At 41.6% G+C, this 20,512-nt stretch overlaps 1 protein-coding gene across 1 annotated transcript in view; it reads right to left on the bottom strand.

Moving 5' to 3' along the window:
- The window catches only part of ITGB8 (integrin subunit beta 8), a 48,009-nt gene extending 35,137 nt beyond the window's left edge, over positions 1–12,872 (bottom strand). The window contains exon 1 of the mRNA XM_058811038.1: positions 12,735–12,872. Within this exon, the coding sequence (XP_058667021.1) occupies positions 12,735–12,861 (127 nt within the window). The 5' untranslated portion in view covers positions 12,862–12,872. The remainder of the gene's footprint in view (positions 1–12,734) is intronic.
- Positions 12,873–20,512: the final 7,640 nt, after the last annotated feature.

Below are 20,512 nucleotides of genomic sequence, written 5' to 3'. Positions count from 1 at the left end.
GTATTCATAAAGTGCAAAGAGTCAGAATGAAAAGTTGTTGAAAGATTAAAAATAAAAGGAATGTAATTGTTCTTGGCACACAAACACCCCTCCCATCTTCAACTGGATATCAAAGATAGCAGAGATGAAAGGCGTTACAAGAAAAAGAGAGTGATAAATTCAGTAAAGTGTCAAAGGACAAGGAAAAATATAAGTTGCTGATCTGCAGCCTAATAGTGGTTTTAAGACCCCCATGGAGCAAAATAGAGAGAAAATTACATGAATTTTGAGGTTACCCATTCAAGTTAATATTCATTACAGGAGACAGAGCTGGTCTGATAAGAATAAATAGCTGACATGAAAAAATGAGAAACCTGTGTTTCTAGCTATTCAGATACGGAATGAGGAAGATTAATTCCTAGTCATTGCAATCAGTAAACCAAGTAAGCCAAATAATAAGTATGGCCTAATTAATTTCCTGCAATAATATCTGAGACTCCTTTCTTAAGACATATAATCCTATCTGCAAAACACATACTTTAATTTAAATGCCACTGACCACACAGCACAATATTAACACCTTTTTTAATATGCACTTCCTAAAAAACCCAACAATATGTGTCTATGTGCCATTTTCCAGATGCATTGGAAAGCTGACTGAAAAATAACTGTCCCAATTTTTTTTATATGATTAGTTTATTGAATCTATTGAAACTTGATTTAGTTTATTAATATAGCCTGTCCAGTAAAACATAGGGGGGGTCTGTGTCTTTCTGACTTTGCAGACTGCTAAGTCAGAAACAATATCTTAAAATCTAGTTTCAGTGTGATCACATTAACAAATGAGATATACTGTACTCCTGGATGCAAAACTCTTTGCTGGTAACTCTCCAGTCTCAAGAGCTCAATTTTCATAACATTAAGTTGCAGATTGGTAATAGAGAAGCCTGGTACCATTGGAACAAAAGGTTGAAATTTTATGTTTTTAATAACAAGAAACTTGAAAAAGTTGAATTAATTTCTTTATTTATTATTCTGTCTACATCACTACTCTGGTTCCCAAGTACATAGTCCATAATAACAGTAACATTTATGGACATGCTTTCATTCATCAAATATTTAGTATTTAGTTGTAAACCTACACTAAAACCATAACTGTTGAAGTATAAACTTTTCGGTTGCTTAAAAAAACTATGGTAAAGCAAGAAATATTTTTTTATGAGTTGACTTAAAAAAGAACGGAGATTTTTCCTGCCACTTCACCAAAAACAGAGTCCAGACAAGACTGAGTTACTGTTCAGCCAAAGCTAAGGGCTAGTTTCTACTGGCTTAGTTTGAACTGATGTATGCCAAAAGGTATTTTCGACAAGGGCCAAATTCTGTGCTGGGAACTGCAAAGGCATATGCATATAATAAAAAGTGCATCAGGTTAAACCACACTTTTCCAGCCTACTCCACAAAATTACAACCATGCTCCAACAACTGCAGCTATTTACAGTGATCACAGGTGTGGCAAGCCTAGACTCTCTGCAACAAGAGGGATCAAGGCAAGACAAACATCCTATATGTTATAATTATATCCTGCCTCCTTATTATGAAAGTAGCCTTATCACAATCAGGGTATTTATCTCAGAGATGAAATAGCAATAAAGCACTCTGGCGTCTCAGAGGGGATGTTAAACAGGTTTTCAAACAGACAGCACTTTGTTCAAGTAGAGCCAAGAATTTGGATTTGTATCAGCTTCACAGTTGGTACACGCTTGTGCTGGCTTTGGAGGGTGTACCACTTGCTTTCTTAAAAGAGAAAGCCAAAATATAGCTTGCAGCTTATGCTCCCTGATCATGGCCCTCACACTGGTGAACACTCATTGAGGCAAGCAGATAGGAAAATATCCTGCTTCCACAGAGCTGGTTTTCCTTCAATTGTGCATCTAATCTTGTTCTAGGGCAGCCATCAGCCAGGCTATCCCCCTGCACAGATAATGAATGAGGCCTTCACTAACTCATGCATAGCCTAATTTATGAGGAAAACTGCAGCTTTTATGCAGTATACTGCAGTTACTTTCACTTTTCTGTCTTCAGAGCAAGCAGCATGACCCTGTGCAGAGTGGCCGTCCCACCTAACACATGGCTTCCCCACTCGCTCTGGCTGAGCAGGCAGGTACAATGAAAAGCACCATAAAAATGCTACAGAGGAGGGATTATTTTTCCATGATTATTATGTTGGACAGTTACATGCTCAGATTACAGGAGAAAAAAAAGAGTGTCTGTGCTTTAACTGCCAATCCTAAAACCTAGTCCTGGAATTAGGGATTTCCCCCCCCCTTTTTTTTTCCAAATAAGAAATAATTCTCTCTGCCTTTTGTGCCATACCTTAAAAACACACTATGACATCACCAGATTTTCCAATAAGATTACAAGGTATACCTCAAAATCAGCTTTAAGAGGTACTCAACCTTGCCCAGGAAAGGAGATCTCAGCTTGAATACTGTACACTTTTTATGCTTTATAATAAAATTCTAAGATTACTTCAAAAGAATACCAAACAACTTTTCTTTCCTCTCCCATTTTTTCTATTACATATGGCATTTGTTAATTTGTTTCATTTCGTCATTAACTTTTGGGCACTTTAGTTTCACTATTGAGACAGAAAGAATCTAAGCTGCACGCTGATTTTAAAATGTTTTTTGCCAGTAACTAAAAGAAGCAGTAAACTAAAACTCTGCATGGCAGAGGACATGTTTTTGCTATGAAAATAAAGATGTATAAAATAAACGTTAAAAACACTATTAAATTCTGAGCTCTCAAAAAATACTTCTGTAAATCTGGCACATGAGTAAAACACCTTTCCAAACAAACAAACAAACAAGATAAAAACCCCTCCAAACCAAACTAATCAACTTTTACAGTGTTCCTAATAGGAAAAATGGAACTGGAAGAGATAAACCATAATATGGTTACAGAAATATTAAGAGGCAGAGGTGAGAATCGAAATAGTCTTTGCACATCAAAATAAATGCAATGAAAATAACCACTAGTGAACAAGTCCTGATAACTGATAGGGACTTCCCATTCCTAACTCTGCCAATATACCCCCCCACACTGAGAGTTTTGAGATTCCCAAATTAATTTGCACTACCTTATGAAGAAAGTACCTTTTAAACATGAGGGTCATTAGTTACAGCTACACAGGTGATTTACAAAGCCATTAAAATGCAAAGTCATGCAGAAGTCTGCCCTGCATGAGTTTGTGCCTTTGCAAAGCACGCAAGAAAAACCACCAAGATCTTCCTTTTTTGCACATTGTGCAAGGTCTGAGTGACATCACTGGAGAGAGCTGACACTGGATTTCAGCTGAACAGCGCAGACAAAATGGGAGGACACCTCTGTCAACACAGCATTGGGAAAGCCCTGGCAGAGAACAAGAGTCATAGCTGATGCTGGAGGATGGAAAATGCTTTGAAAGTCTGCTCTGTAAAGGCACATTGATGGGGAGTTCCCATAAAAGTGAATGGACACTTTTGTAATTAGAGAGGATATTCACATTAAGCTTTGAGGCAGTTATATAAAGATCAATAAGGGGAAGTGCCAGGTTCAGCATTTCAGTCAGAGCAACCTCATGTGGCACTACAGGCTGGGGGGAAAAGGGGCTGGAAAGCTGCTGGTGAAAAAGACATTGAGGTTCTGGAGCATGCCCAGAGAAAGGCAAGGGAGCTGAGGAAGGGTCTGGCACAAGTCTTAATAGGAGCAGCTGAGGGAGCTAGAGTGGTTTAATCTAGAGAAATGGAGGCTCAGGGGTGGGGAGGGGGGCTTATCATCTTCTACAATTACCTGAAAAGAATATTGCAGCAAGGTGGGAGTTGGCCTCTTCTCCCAGCTAACAAACAATAACACAAAATGGCCTCAAGTTGTGCTGGGGAAGGTTTAGATTGTATATCAGGAAAAATATCTTCACTGAAAGGGCTGTCAAGCCTTGGAACAGGCTGCCCAGGGAAGTGGTAGAGCCATCATCCACTGGACATGTGGATGTGATGCTTAGGAACATGATTTAGTGGTGGGCTTGTGCTGGGTTAGGTTGAGAATCTTGAGGGTCTTTTCCAGACTAAATGATGCTATGATTCAAGGAGATACTTCTGAAATTCTCTGAGCCTACTGGTGTCTTTCTTATCCTCATCTCTCTGAAAAGTTCCAGCACGTACATGAAAGTTGCACATTAAGATGAAGACTTGGGGAACATAAGCCTCAGACAGATGCATAGCAACCCAAGTTTTTCACCTACATATAGCAATTTTGAAGGTTTTTTTTTTTTTCCCGAAAGATTCATATAACAGCCTTTTTGAAAAGGTACTACCCATAGTAGCTACTGGTACTGCAGTTAGGACTCAAAAACACAACATTCAAACCACAGCCTCAGACATGGCCTTGACTATGAGAGACAGAACTATTGACTACTCCAGTCTGACTTTGTTCCCAAGCGACAATACAGAATGAAAACAAGCAATGCAACCTTGAAATTTTTTTTGTCTCTTGGCCAACTTTACTTGTAGCCTCTCCTTTCCATGAAACTTCCTGCTTTTCTGGGAGATGGTTACATTTTGTTGATGCAATTCATGCCTGCAAACAATGAGTCAAAGCCTACTTGGCTTCAGAAACTAATCTATCCTGTCTCTTGCAAATAAAACATACAGGAAAATTTACTAGGATTATATCATTAGAACAGACTAATTTCCCACAGTCATAAAAGCTAATGCTTCTGTGGCACAGGTTTGATGGTCCTGTTTGTACAGCTTTACACCAATAAAAATGCAAAGCATATGGAACCAGAGAGCTTAAAAGGTTTGGTTTTTTTCTAGTCCCTTGATTTCAAGGAAACTTCAAGATGTGTGGAGTTGTGTTCATTCAGTTTCCTAGGATGGAACATGGGCATAGGAAAAATTGTACTCCAGTCATCCACAGCTGCTAGAAGCTCCCTCAGAGTAGACCAGCTTGAATACAGTCATGCTGCTTCAGCAAAGCCTGGAATGGCTACTGCCTTATACCACTGCTAATTTAATTTCTTTTGTATTAGTAAGCACTGCTAGCAGGTAGCCTATCAACAGCCCAGAATGGTTGGTATTTTCCTGTGTATTCTATAAAGTCTTACCTAATCAGGAGGTCAGGATGGTTATAAAGGTAGATAAAAATGACTATTTTCTGCCTTCTTAAGAAGATCAACCTTGAATAAAAGACCAGCCCAAGCTTTATCTCCCACCATCTTCTATAGCTGTACCTCCTTAAACCAGGCCTTCAACCCCTAATTGTTTCTCTAAAGTACCCTTTTATTGCATGTCTAATCATCACCAAATTGCTGCTTTCTGCCCTATAGGAGCGTGACCTCATCCTGGCACTCTCTCCATTCACATACCCAGCAGCAGTGCAGAGGATCCTAATAGCTCAGGGCTATTTCTTCCCACACAGTGTCACCAAAGACAACCTGATAGATTCTTAGTCCATAGCAATGCAAATAGCTTACTTCATTCTCTTTTATCTGCAAACATGGTGGTTTGGAACAAATCTATTCTAGTTCGAAATTCCCAAAGCTGACAACCTAGGGGAACAAGTCCCTCAGCTCTGAACACAAAATGATAAACTGAATTGTGCTTTTACACAAGATTTTCCTGAAACAAACCAAAAGCTGTGCACGTGTGGATTAGGGAGACAGATCATTGAACATACATAGTTTACACTCGCAATGAGAAAACCTCAAGAATATGAAATAAAAGCTAAGACTGGTGTCAGAGAGGATAACCACCATTCCCTAAGGATTTGTATGTAGTCCACAAGATTGGGAGGAGCATTTATTCAAGAGGGCTATTTAAAAAATGTTACTGTTTTCTAGAATACTAAGTCTACGGTATTTGTTATTTCAGTAATGTGCTTTTCAATAGGATTTTCAATCTCCAAAGATGGTTATTGTCCCTGAGACAAATTGGTAAAAAACTTTCTGGGATTTTTTTCATAATTAAAAACCTCAAAACCCAACCCACCTGTCTAGGAACAGACACTGCATAGCATCTATTTTAGGTTTAGCCTGTTAAATTTTATAATTTGGGGGCAAAGATTACACAAAATATGGCAGTGGGCTATAAAATATACGGACTCACATACTAACAACTACAGGTGCTCACAGACTGTTTGAATGCAAGCTTCTCCTTCTGCTCTTTCAAGGAAGTATTCACATTTGTGTACGGTCTGCAGGTGCAGCTTAAATGCTCTCTTAAGGGACAGACTTCAAACGTGCAAATTCTAGGCTTTAAACAGGTAGTGGTTTATTTAATGTTCTGAAGTAATGCCACAACATTTCTAACAGCAACATGCACTCCAACAACTTTGCTTAGCTTGGAAGAGGCTGCTTGCTGATGTCATTAGTTTTATTTAGTTACTTTGTGTCATTCGTGCCATTGTGTAAGTTGTTACAAGTTTTCTTATTTCCTGGTAGTCTTGTTTGAGCAAAAAGATGGGAACTTGGTTGATTTTGGGACGAAGCTCCCATCTGAGAGAAGCAAGTTGTCCTCAGCACAGTACTAACCCTTTCCACCCTGCAGAGATAAGGTGGAAATAAATTGTACTCTCAAGTATAGAACAAACAGAATTCACTTAGCGTAATTCCCTTGAACATAGAGAAGGAACAGAATTTATTTTAGAAAGGGCAGCTACTGGTTTAATCAGACTTGGACTACTTTTGTGATGTCACCATACACCATGCAGCTGTATTCATAACACTGCTACAACAGCAAAACACCAAAAATACCAGTCTTCAATATTTGAACCCAATGAACTACTGCTGCTAACAACCTAACTCCCAAATCAGTGGGCAGAGAAGAGGCCTGAAGTAAAATGAAAATCAAACATGCAGGAACATCATTTGACCTGCCTAAAGGTACAGAAATTTCTTTCTCCAATAACCATAATTAAAATATTTGTCTTAGCATCTTTTGATGACCATAAATACTTCAGACTCATTATTATTGTCACCATGGGTAAATACCAAGAAGTTACCACAGGCATATGACAATGAAGTCATGGGAAGCAGAGAAACATATAAAGAAAAAATCAATTATGAGCTTTGCAAAGTTTTCAATTTAGGCCAATTTAGCCTCAGCTAGAAGTTGCTTTTTTGGCAGCTTTCTAATGCTGTAAATTCTGATCATCCTGAAACACTTACATTTTGCTCAAGGGGTTATTCTTGTTCTGCCACCAGAACAAGGGGGAATCCTGAATGGCTGGCAAGAAGCTTACTTTTCTTTTTGGAGAAAGGTTCCATTACAGTGTACAGTGAACTAATTCATTAGAGCCCCACTTCCTTCCCAAAAGTTAAACTAAATAGCCCAAGTCCATTTATGTAAACTGCCAAAAGGAAAAAAATTAATGAAGTTCAAGTACTTAGAAAAGAATAACAGACCATATCCTACTTTGTTCATCAAAAATTATGTTTGCTTAAGCAGATGAGAAAGAATTATTACATCTTTCCACTGGTTAAACAGAAGTCAGCAATTAGTAGAGGAGATACAGGAACTTTGAGAACAAGATTTTGCTGAAAAGGAGGTTGCAAGTAGAATGATAAGCACTGAGGTCTTAAGAATTTTATTTGAAAAAAAACCCAAAACAAAGAAAGTTTATTAACAAAACGGAAACTATATCCTTCTCCACTCTTCTGTTTTCAGTAAATTCATCTTGAGAAGTCAAATTTATACCAAGATGTCTAGATAACCAGTTACAGCAAAAGCTCTGAATAGTTCACAGATATAAGTTTTGAAAATATAACATATGACTTTAGTGCCATTTATATATTTTAAGAACACTAAACAAACTTTAAAGGTCAGAACACCAAGCTATTCCACTCGTTCTTCTTACCCTGACAGAATTCATTAAATCCCAATCACTGCCTTAGATACACCTATCCTGAACTAAGAAAGTACACTTTTTCTATAATCAGTTTTTAAAATATACATTGTTGAAAAAAAATAATCATGTAGGTAATGCAGATTTGATTTATAAATTAAGGTTAATGTTCCTTACATCAGACCTATTCACAGAATCATAGCATAGAATCAGACTAATTTAGGTTGGAAAGGACCACTAAGATCAACCAAATACTGCCAAGTCCACCAGTAATCCTCTACATTGATATATATCTCATGAAAAACTTGAGTTTATATGCACCTGTCTGAGGCTTCTCTTTGAGTTTTTGTCCTGAATGATTCCACCTTCATATAAGTGGGGGAACTTTTCAGAGATGAGGATAAGAAAGGCACATGTAGGCACAGGAGTACCTCCTTGAATCATAGCATCATTTAGGCTGGAAAAGATCCTTTAAATCCTCTGGTCCAACTGTTAACTGTTATTAAAAAGTCTTGATAAATATCAGCAGCCCATGTCAACTTACACAATTTCTAAATAAAATATCTTCCATTTTTCTTCTCCTATGGTAATTAGTTCTAATTGTCCCAAACTCAAGACACAACATGGATAAGTCATCACAAATTCTTCACAGGGATTTGAAAACTATTACCAGTATTTAAGTGCTCTATAAAGTATAAGGGTGGTTATAATATGACATTTTAATGTCTTCTTCTGGAATGGGCGTCATTTAATGAATATTTTCTTTAGCTTCCATGAAGTTCACATTCTGACATCTTTCCGATGGTCTGGGGAAGTGAAGTAAATTAAACTTAGATTGTATGGAAAATCAAATTTATTCATTTAAGCCTCTTGACTAATGGGGTCTAATTTTTCTTTTCTCAGTTGTTGCAGTTCCAGTCCTTGAAAGTTTAAAGGCCCAAAAAGAAGCAACTGCCTCTTCAAACTGTAGAGAGTATTTCTGATGCACGCACTCTTCAGACTGCCTTGACAATTTTCCTCATGAACAGCATATCCAAACTAACAGAGGCAACCTTTCCAGAGCACCAAGAGAATCGTTATTGCTCTTCTAGTTCATAAACTGCCCCTCTCCTCTCTTTCCCCAGCCTCATCTCAAACACCTGTAGCATGAAAACACTGTAAACACTACACATGCAATGAGTTTCATTCAACTTGTAAAAACCATAAAATAAAAAAAAAACACCTTACCACAGAAGCCCTCCAGAGACACGAAATTGCAACCGATTATGAGAAGTGTACAATTTGCAAAGCAAATGTATTCATGTCATTGGCAAAATATGCTCCTTGAGCAATGTGCACATAAACAAACCTCTCCCTCACTATTACTCAGAACTGCAACTTACAGCCTGCTCAAACTGCCAGGTTGTTTTTCCCCAAATGCTGGTTTCCAAAAGGTTGGTGTTCCCAAAGATGGTCCATTAGCCCTCAGGAGCAGATCACCCAGGCAGACCCAGGAAATGGAAAATGGGTCTTCTCTTCTTCTTGCATTGTTTTAAGCCTCAGGAAATGCCAAACTGGCTCAGTGTTGGGTATTCCATATAACACACCTTCTTCCACTGAGACTCAATAGAAAATGGGCCACATGGGTACACAAGAGAATTAACAGACAAACGCCAATTAAAGCTATCATGATATATCTTTTATTTCAGACTTTATTGTGTGCTTGTGTGTGTGTCATGAGACATTTCTCGATCACCTCTCTTCAAAAACTTCCATGGGTGGCTTGAATGGCTTTTCTTATTCCTTTGAGAAGTAACACGAGTAATGGTTTATAAAACTTTCTTACTAGAGGGGTCACATGGAAATCTGATGTGACCAGACTGGCGAAGCACCAAAGACCTTGATGGGAGAAAATTAATGAATCAGAAGTCATGCAATTGGCATAAATCAATTAACAACTGACCCCTTCATGATCACAGATCCCCCACTTTCCCCAGTGGTCTTTCCAAATCACACTCTCAAGAAGACTGAAAATACAAACATTTCAAGTTGGTATATTAAAGAGACCTGTCAATCACAATTATCTAAGAGAATTGCTGCGTGACTGTTCCCCAACTTTTAGTTCAGACATAAAGATTTTCATTCCATCCCATTCCTCTTTGCACATCACAAGTACACTCTGTTTATTTGAGCTTCATAGAGGAATAACTCCCTGGGTATTTTGGAAAGCACCAAATACCTTCATTTTCATATTTTAATATTAATTATAACTGGTTTTGGGACACTGTGGAGATTTGAACTAATGTCATCTATTAACCCTGACCAAACAGTCATTCTTCAGTACTTGAACCCCACATAACCCCTGTGCTTATACAGCAGGTAGAAAATAAGAGTTTCAGCAGTTGGTTTCTGAACAAGGCAAGGGAACTGTCTTCACTGAAGTAAACACTTACTCAACTGGTTAGCACAATGCATACACATGCTTTTGCTGCAGAATCCAGCTTTTATTCAGTTCACTGGTTTACACCTTTAGGAGTTTGTCAGGTTTAATGGTCCAACATAAATGCACAGATCTGTAGAAATCCCTACAGAACTAGCTTGATTCTTAGGTCAGGTATTTGTTATAATTGGCTTACTGAACTGCAAATTTCCTTTTGGTGAGACTTATTGAACAAGGGGCTCTTTGTAGAAGGCAGCAACACTACTCTTTTTATCTGAGCTTACAGGACCTGTAATTTGGGAATTGCAAATTTACAGCATTGTGAGATTTCCTTTTGCACTCATTATACCTTCAAACCCTGCACCAAATTCCACCTTTACTTATCCCCAAGCAATGACTCATCTCAAACTGCAGTTTGCAGAACAAATACCTCAGGTAGTATAAAGCTCTCAATTTTTCAATTCAAGAGCCACCAATGCTCCAAAAAGAATTAAATAAATTTGAGTTCCATGTACACTTCATATTAATTCCAGTCTCTTTTAGAACTGGAGATTCAGTGCAACAGATATGCAGGTTCTGCCAACTCTGCGCATAAATAAACTGGACTTGCTGATGGCACAGGAACAGCATGATGCTTTTCTCCATGCCCAGCACTGTCGATGCAGAAGCAGAGAGGAGTGGCTGCTTGAACAAAGCCATGCTGCCAAATATCTGTACATGGAGCTGCTGCCCAGTCTCTCTCAAAGCAGCCTGCAGACATTCAAAGAATCCAGGTGGTGCTGCACTGGCTACCACAGCCAAATGTAAAAAATTACAAATAACATTAATAATAACAAAAAATTTCACGTGTTCATTCACAGAAAAACAAAACAAAACACTCTTCTTGCTTCAACTGCGGCTGTAGCCTGTAAAGTGATTATGTATGAAGGAAAGAATTCAGTGTGCTTTCAGCTTTCATGAATTAGCAGAGGTTTCAAATGAAAAGGAAAAAACAAGGTCTATGTGAGTTACAGCCTGCCCAATCTGAGAGCTGTTGTCACAATAAACACATAACCCATGATGCATTGCCCATATATATTTTCACTATGAAGCACAACAAAGACAGCAAGCATCTTTTGGCACAAAAGCCCCATGCACAACCTCCCCCCTGTGGCATTCTGTTCTGATGCATTATTTGCACTAGTGTGTACCCAGGAACTACACTCATGAGCAAGCACAACACTGCATTCAGGCACAGAACCATCCTCTTCATAAAGTTTCAATTAGCCTTTCAACTCAATTGCACTGTATAAAAAAAAAAATCTGGGATACTACACACGAGATGTCATGTTTCATAAGAAATTTAATAATATATTTTATTTTTCCTATTGACATTTAGTTTGGTTCTGAATTCAAAGTACGAAGCCAAAAAAGTAAAGTAAATTATCCTATGAAAGTTAACAAATTATTCCATTGTTTTTAATAGCACTGGGCAAATCCTACTGAATTAGGCATGAATTTGTCACATATGCAATGAAGAACTTAAGACTAATACATTGTTCCCATTGTAAATCTTAGTTTCGGAGGTTACATGTTAACATTTTAAATCAGCTCCAGGCTTAAACTGGGAAATGCCAATTATTCCACAAGCAGAAAAACATACAGAAAGATGATTGACAATCAGATCTACTTTTATGATCACTGCTAGCTAAATAATATCCTTTATGAAATACTAGACTAACCTGCTTGCTCTGTCAACTGCTGCACTATCTAAGGTGCATTTGCACAAACCCCCCTCAGCCTGCACACATTAAAACTTATGCTGGGGGCTTTGAGAAGCAATTCCACAACGCGAGGGGTTACCCACATTTACCAGAGCCTTTTTCACCCGAGAACCATAGCTCCCGGGAAACTGTCAACATGCACGTTATCCCAAGGTAAACAGAAGACAATCTTCTCGTAGCTCTATCCCTATTTAACCCTGCCATTGCATGCCATAGAAACGACGTAAAAACCAAGTGTTGCCATCCCCAAGAACTGTCCATGCCTAGCTCGGTTCCCCGGGCGGGTGCGGGTGCCGCTTCACGGAGTGTTGCGGAGGGTGCACTTCAGGACCCGCAGCACCCGGAGTGCGACAGTCCCGCCGGCTTCCCGGGAGCTACCACGGCTCCCTAAAGGCGGGACGCCCCCGGCGTGGGCAGTTCAATCCTGGGCTGGCCCCGGCCGTGTGAGGCTTGGTCAGGAGCCGCTCCAGCCCGGCTCTCCCTGCAGGTACCGTCCGCCCGCCAGCTCGGCCCGCCCGGCCGGCGAGTGCCGGTGGCGCCGGGCGACCCCAGCTGTCAGCGCTGCGCCCCAAGGCAGCCGCCGGGCCCGGGCAAGCCCCCCGCCCCCGCACGACCCCGCGCCAGAACCGAACCCAGCCACAGCCCCAACCAGCCGGGGCACGGCGAGCAGCCCCAGGCGCTCGGACACTTACAGTGCTGGCAGAGTCCCGGCACGGCCGCCAGCAGCCGGGCCGCCCCAAGGAAGGCTCCGGGGCCGCGCTGGCACCTGGGCACGGAGACGATCCCCGCGGTGAGGCACGCCAGCAGCGGCACCCACATTATGCGCCGCGGCCGGCACTGCTCCCGCTCCCTCTTCTCGGGGCCGTGTCTCGGCGCCGCGGCGCGCTCAGTCCCGGCCCCCGCGGGGGCGGCGGCGGCGGGGCCGGGGGAGGGGCGGCGGCGGGCCCGGCACAGGTAGGGCGCTCGCAGGGGCGGGCGGGGGCCGCCGCATCTCGGAGGCAGCGCCTGCCGCGCCCCCGCGCCCCGCCAGGACCGGCCCTCCCCCGGCGGCAGAGGGGCCCCGGCCGAGCGCGGAGCTTGGCTCCCTCCATCCGCCTCCAGCCCGGCGGGCCAGGGGCGCCTCGCCGCCCGCGCTGCCTGGGGGGCGCGGGGAGGCTCCTGGCACCGCGCGGGGAGCGGCGGCGGCGGCTCCGCACCTCCCTCGGGCGGAGAGGGCGGCTGCCGGGGGGGGCGGAGACGGCCGCCCCCTGCCCGCCCCCGCCGGGGCCAGGTGGGCGCTGCCCGCCGCCGTCTCCAGCCGCCGCCGGGGCCGCCTCTCCGCGCCGGGGGGACGGAGTCTGCTGAAGACGGGGAGGGGAGGGCCGGAGACCGCGGCCGGCGGCGCTGCGCGGCGCTGTCCGGCCCCAGCGCGGAGGGTGCGCGTCGGGCCCGCAGCTCCCCGCAGGTTGCCAGGAGACGGCAGCGGGGCAGGTTCCGCGGGCGGGAATGCGGGGGCGGGCCCGGCGGTGAAGTCACTGCGCCCGCCCGCGCCTTTGTTTGGCGGCGGCTTCGGTCGCGGCTCCCCGAGCTCGGCACGGCCGCTGCCCCCGGGCGGGGAGGCGGGCGAAGGCCGCGGGCAGAGCGCTGCGCCGCCGGCCCCCGCCGCACTTCGCCCGCCGCCGTGGCCCTGTAGCAGCCGCTCCGCTCCGCCGGCTGGGCCGGCCTTCGCTCCATGTGACCCCACCGCCGCTTGCTTGTGCGACCCTCGCCGTCAGCACCTCCGTAACCCGCGGCGCTGCCCACCGGCCCCAGGAGCGCCGCCGTTTCCCCCGGGCCCTCCCGCTGGCACCAGCACGCCGGCCCCTGGTGCGGCCGGCAAAACTTCACTACCTAAAACCGCCTCCCCTGCTTTACCGCCCTCCCCGAATGATTTCTGCCCGGAGTTTCCACCCCTCCGGGCGCAGTGGGAGTAACGCAAAGGTTAACCGTGTGCGGAAAGTACCGCGCCGTGCGGGCCAGGAAAGCCCCACCGGGCCAAGGTGCGACCTCGGCCGCCGTCCCGCCCGGCCCCGCTCCGCTCCCCGGAGGAGCTCCCTGCATCTCCGGCCCCTGTGCTCCTCTGCAGGGCTCCGCTCCCCGCGGAGGCTCTGGGTGGTGGAGGCGTTTTGCCGGCAGGTAAAACCCACCTGGGCACCTCGCCCTGTCACACGCCGGTGGCCGGGCCCCCGCCCGGCGGCGTTACGGGGTATGTGTGCCGACCTCGGGTCTCTGAGGGCCAGCCCTGGGGCATCCTTAATTTCTGATGCCGGCAGCAGATGACAGTGCACGCAGGATCCTAAAAGGATCTCTGCGCTGCATCCAAGTCTGCCTTTGCGGGGTACAACGTTAATAAATCCTGCAAATGCAACCAGTGTAAATAATGTGCTGTTTCACTGTCTTTACGAATGAAGGGCTGCGGAAGCCTTTTCAGATCCTGTGCTAAGCCTTGTGAAGCTATGAATAGTTTAGCATCTGAATGTCCGAGGTCAGAAACTGAACACGGTAGGTTTGTTCAAGAGTGCTGAGGAAGAGCTGGCAATGTAGCAATCTCGTGGTCCCACTCTTGGGAGTTTTTAAATAATGTATCATGTTTTTTGCTTCATTTTGGAAAAATTCCCCATTTCAGACATCTGACTATCATTCCTTGAGTGGTCACAGCCCAAATGGGGATATGGGATGTGAGAAAGCCATATGCAATGACATTCAGAAAGAAATGCAGCATCTACAGGACTTCAAAGATTGTGACATTCTTAACCTAAAAGCCCTATGATTTCAGAGGTCACAGTCTCAAACGCTGTAGGTGGAGAGCTACATGTCCCTTGAGAACTCAGTTGGGTGCTATTTGAAATGGGATACACTGGTGATGGGTGAAATAAACTCAATTTACTCCTGTTGGGTACTGTAGTGTCTAGTTTATAGATCATGATGTTGCAAGTTTATGGTGATTCAAATGTATCTGGAAAAAAAAGGATTCAGATGATACATCAAGAAATTCAAGGAAATATCTTTAAAAAAATGCCATCAGAAGCAAAAGTGACTGAAACTGGGATCTCTCTATTTTGGATTTTTCACCTGCATAGTTCTAAGTGGTGCTGATGGGAGGAATGATAGAGATGATATCCCATACAGATACATTGTGTATGAAACTATTTATTAGACAGAATGTAAATTATCATAAGCAGCATAAAAAAAAATGGCTATGTCCTGAATAGCATGAATTATCTTCTGAGTTTCTAAGCAAAGGCTGTTCATCATACATGTAGGAATCAGTCATTACATGCACTACTCCTGATGAGAACATCATGCAAAGATTTGGTATTCTGGGCAGAAAGACAATACCTGCAGTTTAATGTGGAAGAATAAACATGGATAGTTTTCATAAAAAACTGATAATAAGGTTACCAAAATGAAACTACTCTGGTCATTAACTTAAACCCTGAAAACATAACGAAAAGGATGCCAATGTTGGGTGAAAACTATGCACTTTGAATAACATCACCAATAAAAGAGCTAAGAACTGAAGATACAAATAGTTTAGGCCTCAATGTCTAGAGGCTGCTGTAAGAGCTTAAAGCATAGTCTACTGCTTTATGTGAAATGCCCTATTTCTTTCGCTTCATTCATCTCATGGTGAAATCCAAGGACTTAAAAATATTTACCTTGCAGTGATAGTATCTTTGAATATATTGTTATTTCGACAGTGTTTATAATGCAATAATATAATTAGGCAGGAGTTTTGAATAATAATTCTAGGCTTGCAAGTGGAGAAACGGAGTCATCCAAGGTCACATATGAGAGTATGTAACTCTTAAACTCCTGTAACAAGGAATTTAAAGCAACTGGAAATGGATTTAGAGTCTCAATCCATTGTCCTATCCACAGGGCTGTGAAATCTTGAAGCAATGTTTGTGGAATCTCTGTCCTTGGAGAGAGTTGAAACGTAGCTGAATGTGTTCCCAAGCAGACTGAACTAATTGAACCTGTTTTGAGCAGAGGGATGGTTGGGCCTCAGGGGGCTTTTTCCGAACTAAGTCATTCTACAAATTTTTGTGGTGGAAACTGTGTTATTATATTACATGTATCCCAAATTTCTTGAAGTGTTATAACTGTGGCTTTTTTCCAGTATTTACATTTGCTTTATTGAAACAAAATGCAATTGTCTATCACATTGTTGGTGAATAGTCTCTCTTTTCAGGAAACAGCTTTGAAAATATTGCATCTGCAATGAATGTTAACTAGAGCTGGTCAAAAACCCCAAAACTTTTCTTACAAAAACCATGTTCCTTTTTTGGTTGAATGTTTCCAACCATCTTTAATGTGCCATTTCTTGGGGGGGAGTCCAAACCAGGACTGCAAAGGGAAGATTGATGGTATTTTTCAACTAGTATCAAAGCTTTTTTAAAATGAAAAGTATTATTTATTCAATCTTGTGATTTCTTACGTTATTATGGAATCTTAGACACAATTAAAATCCCCGTAAAAAGCATTTTGGTATTGTTAAATTAATTCTACTTTCCTCCAACTTCCCTATTTTAATAGTATAAAATCCTGCAAGAGTATAGTAATTGTTTTGGACTTGTTGGTTTCGCTCAATCCCACTGACACGCAAATTTGAATTTTTTTGCAGTATAACTAACAAAAAGAATCATATGCTTGTCTGTCAGATACAATTGCATTTGCTACCATAACTTGTGTTCATTTCTTTATACAATATTTGAATCTAAAACTGCATCTGTTTCATATAAAAAGGTCAGTATATTGTGAAAATCCATTATATTTCATCAATTAAAAATGATGGAATAATTCAAAATCAATGACTATTCCCAAAAAACCAGTTGCCAAGAAGGCCTTTTCCTCAGAAGTGCAGACTATGAACAATCCACTTATGCTGCCTATTATATACAGAAAAATTCTACATTTAATTCCAGCTGCCTAATGCAGTACACAATTTTTTTAACAAAATGTGCTTTTATTTTCTAATTCTGAAAAAGCAAATGTGATGAAAAATGTGATGCATTTCCTTATAAGATATTAAAACTGTGCACATTGTTTTTAGTTTCTAGCCTCAGTTCTGGTAAGAATTGGCAATGTCAGTTTCCAAACTAGAAAAATCTTTACTCCCCAAAATAGTATTTTTCATTATTTTTTTCATTAATACCTACCTTAGTTACTAGCCCATGCTACTGAACTTCCTGAAGTATATGGCACAAAGAGAAAATGGTCAATTTTACTGTAAAACAGTAATCTACATTGTCCAACAATCTATTTAATTTGTTGTGAAGGCTTACTTTGATTTCAGGTGGACATTTTATGTGAATTTACAAACCTTACTTAGGTTTGCAACTTCAGTAGGCCTGCATGAAACTATCTGGCAGCATCTGAACCAATACCTTTTTTGCATTTACCCTCTCAGTGTTAACAGTTTGGTCAATGTCATGCAGAGACAGGTGGAATTCCACTTTTTATTTTCCATATACTCAGCCTGGTGACTTATGCATACTTCATCTAAATGTTGTTGTTATTCATAATATATTTGGAAAACTTTAACTATAAAATTATTTTCTTTTCTGGCTTATGTGGCAGAAATTTCTCCTTTCTGCTTTTCTGAGAACATTACTTGCAATACCATACTGGTACTCTTTTCTTCCTTGTTTATATAACCAACTGAATTGTAATTTTTTTAATATTAAAAATAGAGTATGTAATCCTCCTGAAATCCCAGAGCATGATTTTGTATACTTCAGTGCTTCTGACAAGTCCAGTGAAGAAGACTGTGTTATAAGACAATAAACCTGAGATATTTCAGACTATTCAAGACAAAAAAAAAAAAGCCAGTGCAGATGGGTTCTCGACAGAAATGGTCAGCAAGCAGTTGAGACAGAAAGAGCAGTTGTTTCACAGGTGAGAAGGTATCATTCTGTTTAGGATTTACTAGGTTAAACTCAATGCTTTAAGTTCTACACATTAATTTCCAAAGAGATCTGTAGTGCAGGCTGCTGATCTGTATATTGGCTCAGTGGGGAGGCTCATAAAGGTGTCCCTGTCCTCTGTTTAAGAAAGAATAGGGTGATTTTTCTAGACACAAGAAAGCATAAGAAATTATCTATGTAGTCCCTCTAGAATACTTAAGACCATAAAAATATGTATTGTAACAAGTGGTCAAAGCTGAAGTTGTTTATTGAAATGGTCTAAAAATCTGTTTCTGGAAGTAATTACTAAAAACCCCAGTAGTATATTTAGCTGAACAGATGTATTCTGAAAGAAGAACATTTCAGATGTTGTCACATGAAGAGTTTTAAAGAATATTGTTTCACTAAGATTTTTTGGTATTTCCACTATGCATTTTTATGTGACTGAACTGATATTTTAGACAGTGTTTTCTTTTGACAAATACATTGTTTTGAGAGTCCTTCTGACTTCAGAGAGGTGAGGTCCCCTGTGGTCTGTCTTTGGAGTATAAAATTTACCTGGGATTCTTCTGTGTGCTGTCATTAATACTTTCCAGATATTACTTCATGAACTTACAAGCACCATGGCTTGATTTCTGAAAGGAACAAACAGAAGAACAGTAGGCTAGATGAGTTATTTCATTAGCCTTATTTCAGTGAGACTTTGGCCTGAAGGACTGAAGACCTGACCCTTTGTTACTAATCTGTGTGCCATTTTCCTGTTTGCCTTCAGTGACCAACAGAGAAAAAAAAGCATATTGTTTTAATTAGCTTTATATTCACAAAGGACTGCAGCCCACCCAAAAACAGTCATAGCATCTTTAAAGCTATGTTGTTTTCTAGCTCCATGGAGGATAGGTGAAGACCAGGTTTCATATTGATAGATGTAGGTATAGATCCACAGACAGAGTCAACTGAACTCTGAAAACACACATTTCACAGAATACTTTGTGACATGCACAAATAGCACTTTTATTTATACAGAGGAACAACAGCCACTGTGAAGTTTAGCAAGTCACACACTTTTTTTTGTTATTGTTGTTATTATTGCAAGGTCAAACTGTCCACAGAACATTGGCACTCCGTGTGTTTATTTTACCTCCACCCATTTCCTTCTGTTCTTGTTACCTGTCTCCTACTTTTCCCTCTGGTACTTGAAAAAGGTATGTAATCTCCACTTAGTGCTGAGAGCCAACATAGGTGCCCATGAAGTCACTGTATTACACTTCAGGTGTTTTAATTTTCTTCTTCCTCAAATTTTTTTTTTCCTCTTTTAATATATTTTCTCATTGAAGACTACTACTCCCATTATGCCTTCTTCCTCATCTGCATTAAAAAGTTTTTATTTTTTATTCTCACCCTCCCTCCACTCAGTCACTTTGAATGGATCCTCAGATACTTACAGGCCTCTTGCTTTCCCCACCTACTCCTCTGTGTCTCACTTCCCTAACAGAGTCCCAAGGTCCTGATTGCTGCTGCTGCAGCTATCTCAAGCAGCTTTGCATCTTCTTCCTCATACTCCTTCCACAACAATTTTACCCTTTTCTGTACCTTGGATTTAAGACCTTGGGTTACCAAATGTCCATATGAAATATTTTGTAATAGTACAGTAGGTCTGACATTTTTGGAAGTTTTCAGAGAAAATTCCCACATTTGCCCCTGACAACCATTAGCTCACTTGTTATTTCCCAGAGGTTTCCTATGTTATGTATTACTAGGAACTGGTAGAAAGTAGGTAGAATACAGTAGATAGTAAGTAGGAAATATTTCTTGGGACTTCTGAAAGTTCCTCCTGAGAAACTTTGGAGGAAATTAGGTGTTAGAGGTTGAAAGGGAAAGTTAAGATATGGTTCATAAACAGCATTGGTGCTGTTTAACAGAAATTAAAGTTCATTTCTAGCTCAGAATAACCTGTATGGATGAAGCTCGAAAGTGTCATACAGTTGAAAAGCAGAAGTTTGTAATTGGGTGATTGATGAGTGAAAATCGTTTCTCCTGCCCATAGCTAAGCTGCTGCATTGAGCAGTGGCCGATGAATGGAAAAATCCCACAGGCAAACTCTGTGTGGGGGCAAGTAGGAGAAATGGAGAATATGGACAGGATGTGGGTGGTTTTCCAGAATTATCAAAGGTTCTGAACATCTCTGGTAGAATTTCGTCTGGTTTTGTCCTCAGTCTTGAAACATGGTGTGCACATTGCAGCCTGTGCGTGGTGTTTACCTGCATATCCTCTCTCCTCTCTCACCAGCTTTAGACTCATTGCTAAAATGACAACTAAAATAAATCGAGAAATATTTAGGTCCAAAATCAGGAAAGAATGGAGGCAGATGGGGACATTTAGAAATAGTAAGAAAACGTTGCATATTAATGTTTGTAATTGTTTCAAATACGTGTCTGCGTATATATCTTCTCACCTCTTATATCCTGCTTATCCTCAGGTGATTCATTTTGGCAATGTTTTCATTTGGCATAAGAGCATGTGTATTTGGGCAGCACCTCACACAA

This window comes from Ammospiza caudacuta, chromosome 1, assembly GCF_027887145.1.
Source record: "Ammospiza caudacuta isolate bAmmCau1 chromosome 1, bAmmCau1.pri, whole genome shotgun sequence".
Taxonomy (NCBI): domain Eukaryota; kingdom Metazoa; phylum Chordata; class Aves; order Passeriformes; family Passerellidae; genus Ammospiza; species Ammospiza caudacuta.
This window is presented reverse-complemented; position numbering and strand designations above follow the sequence as displayed.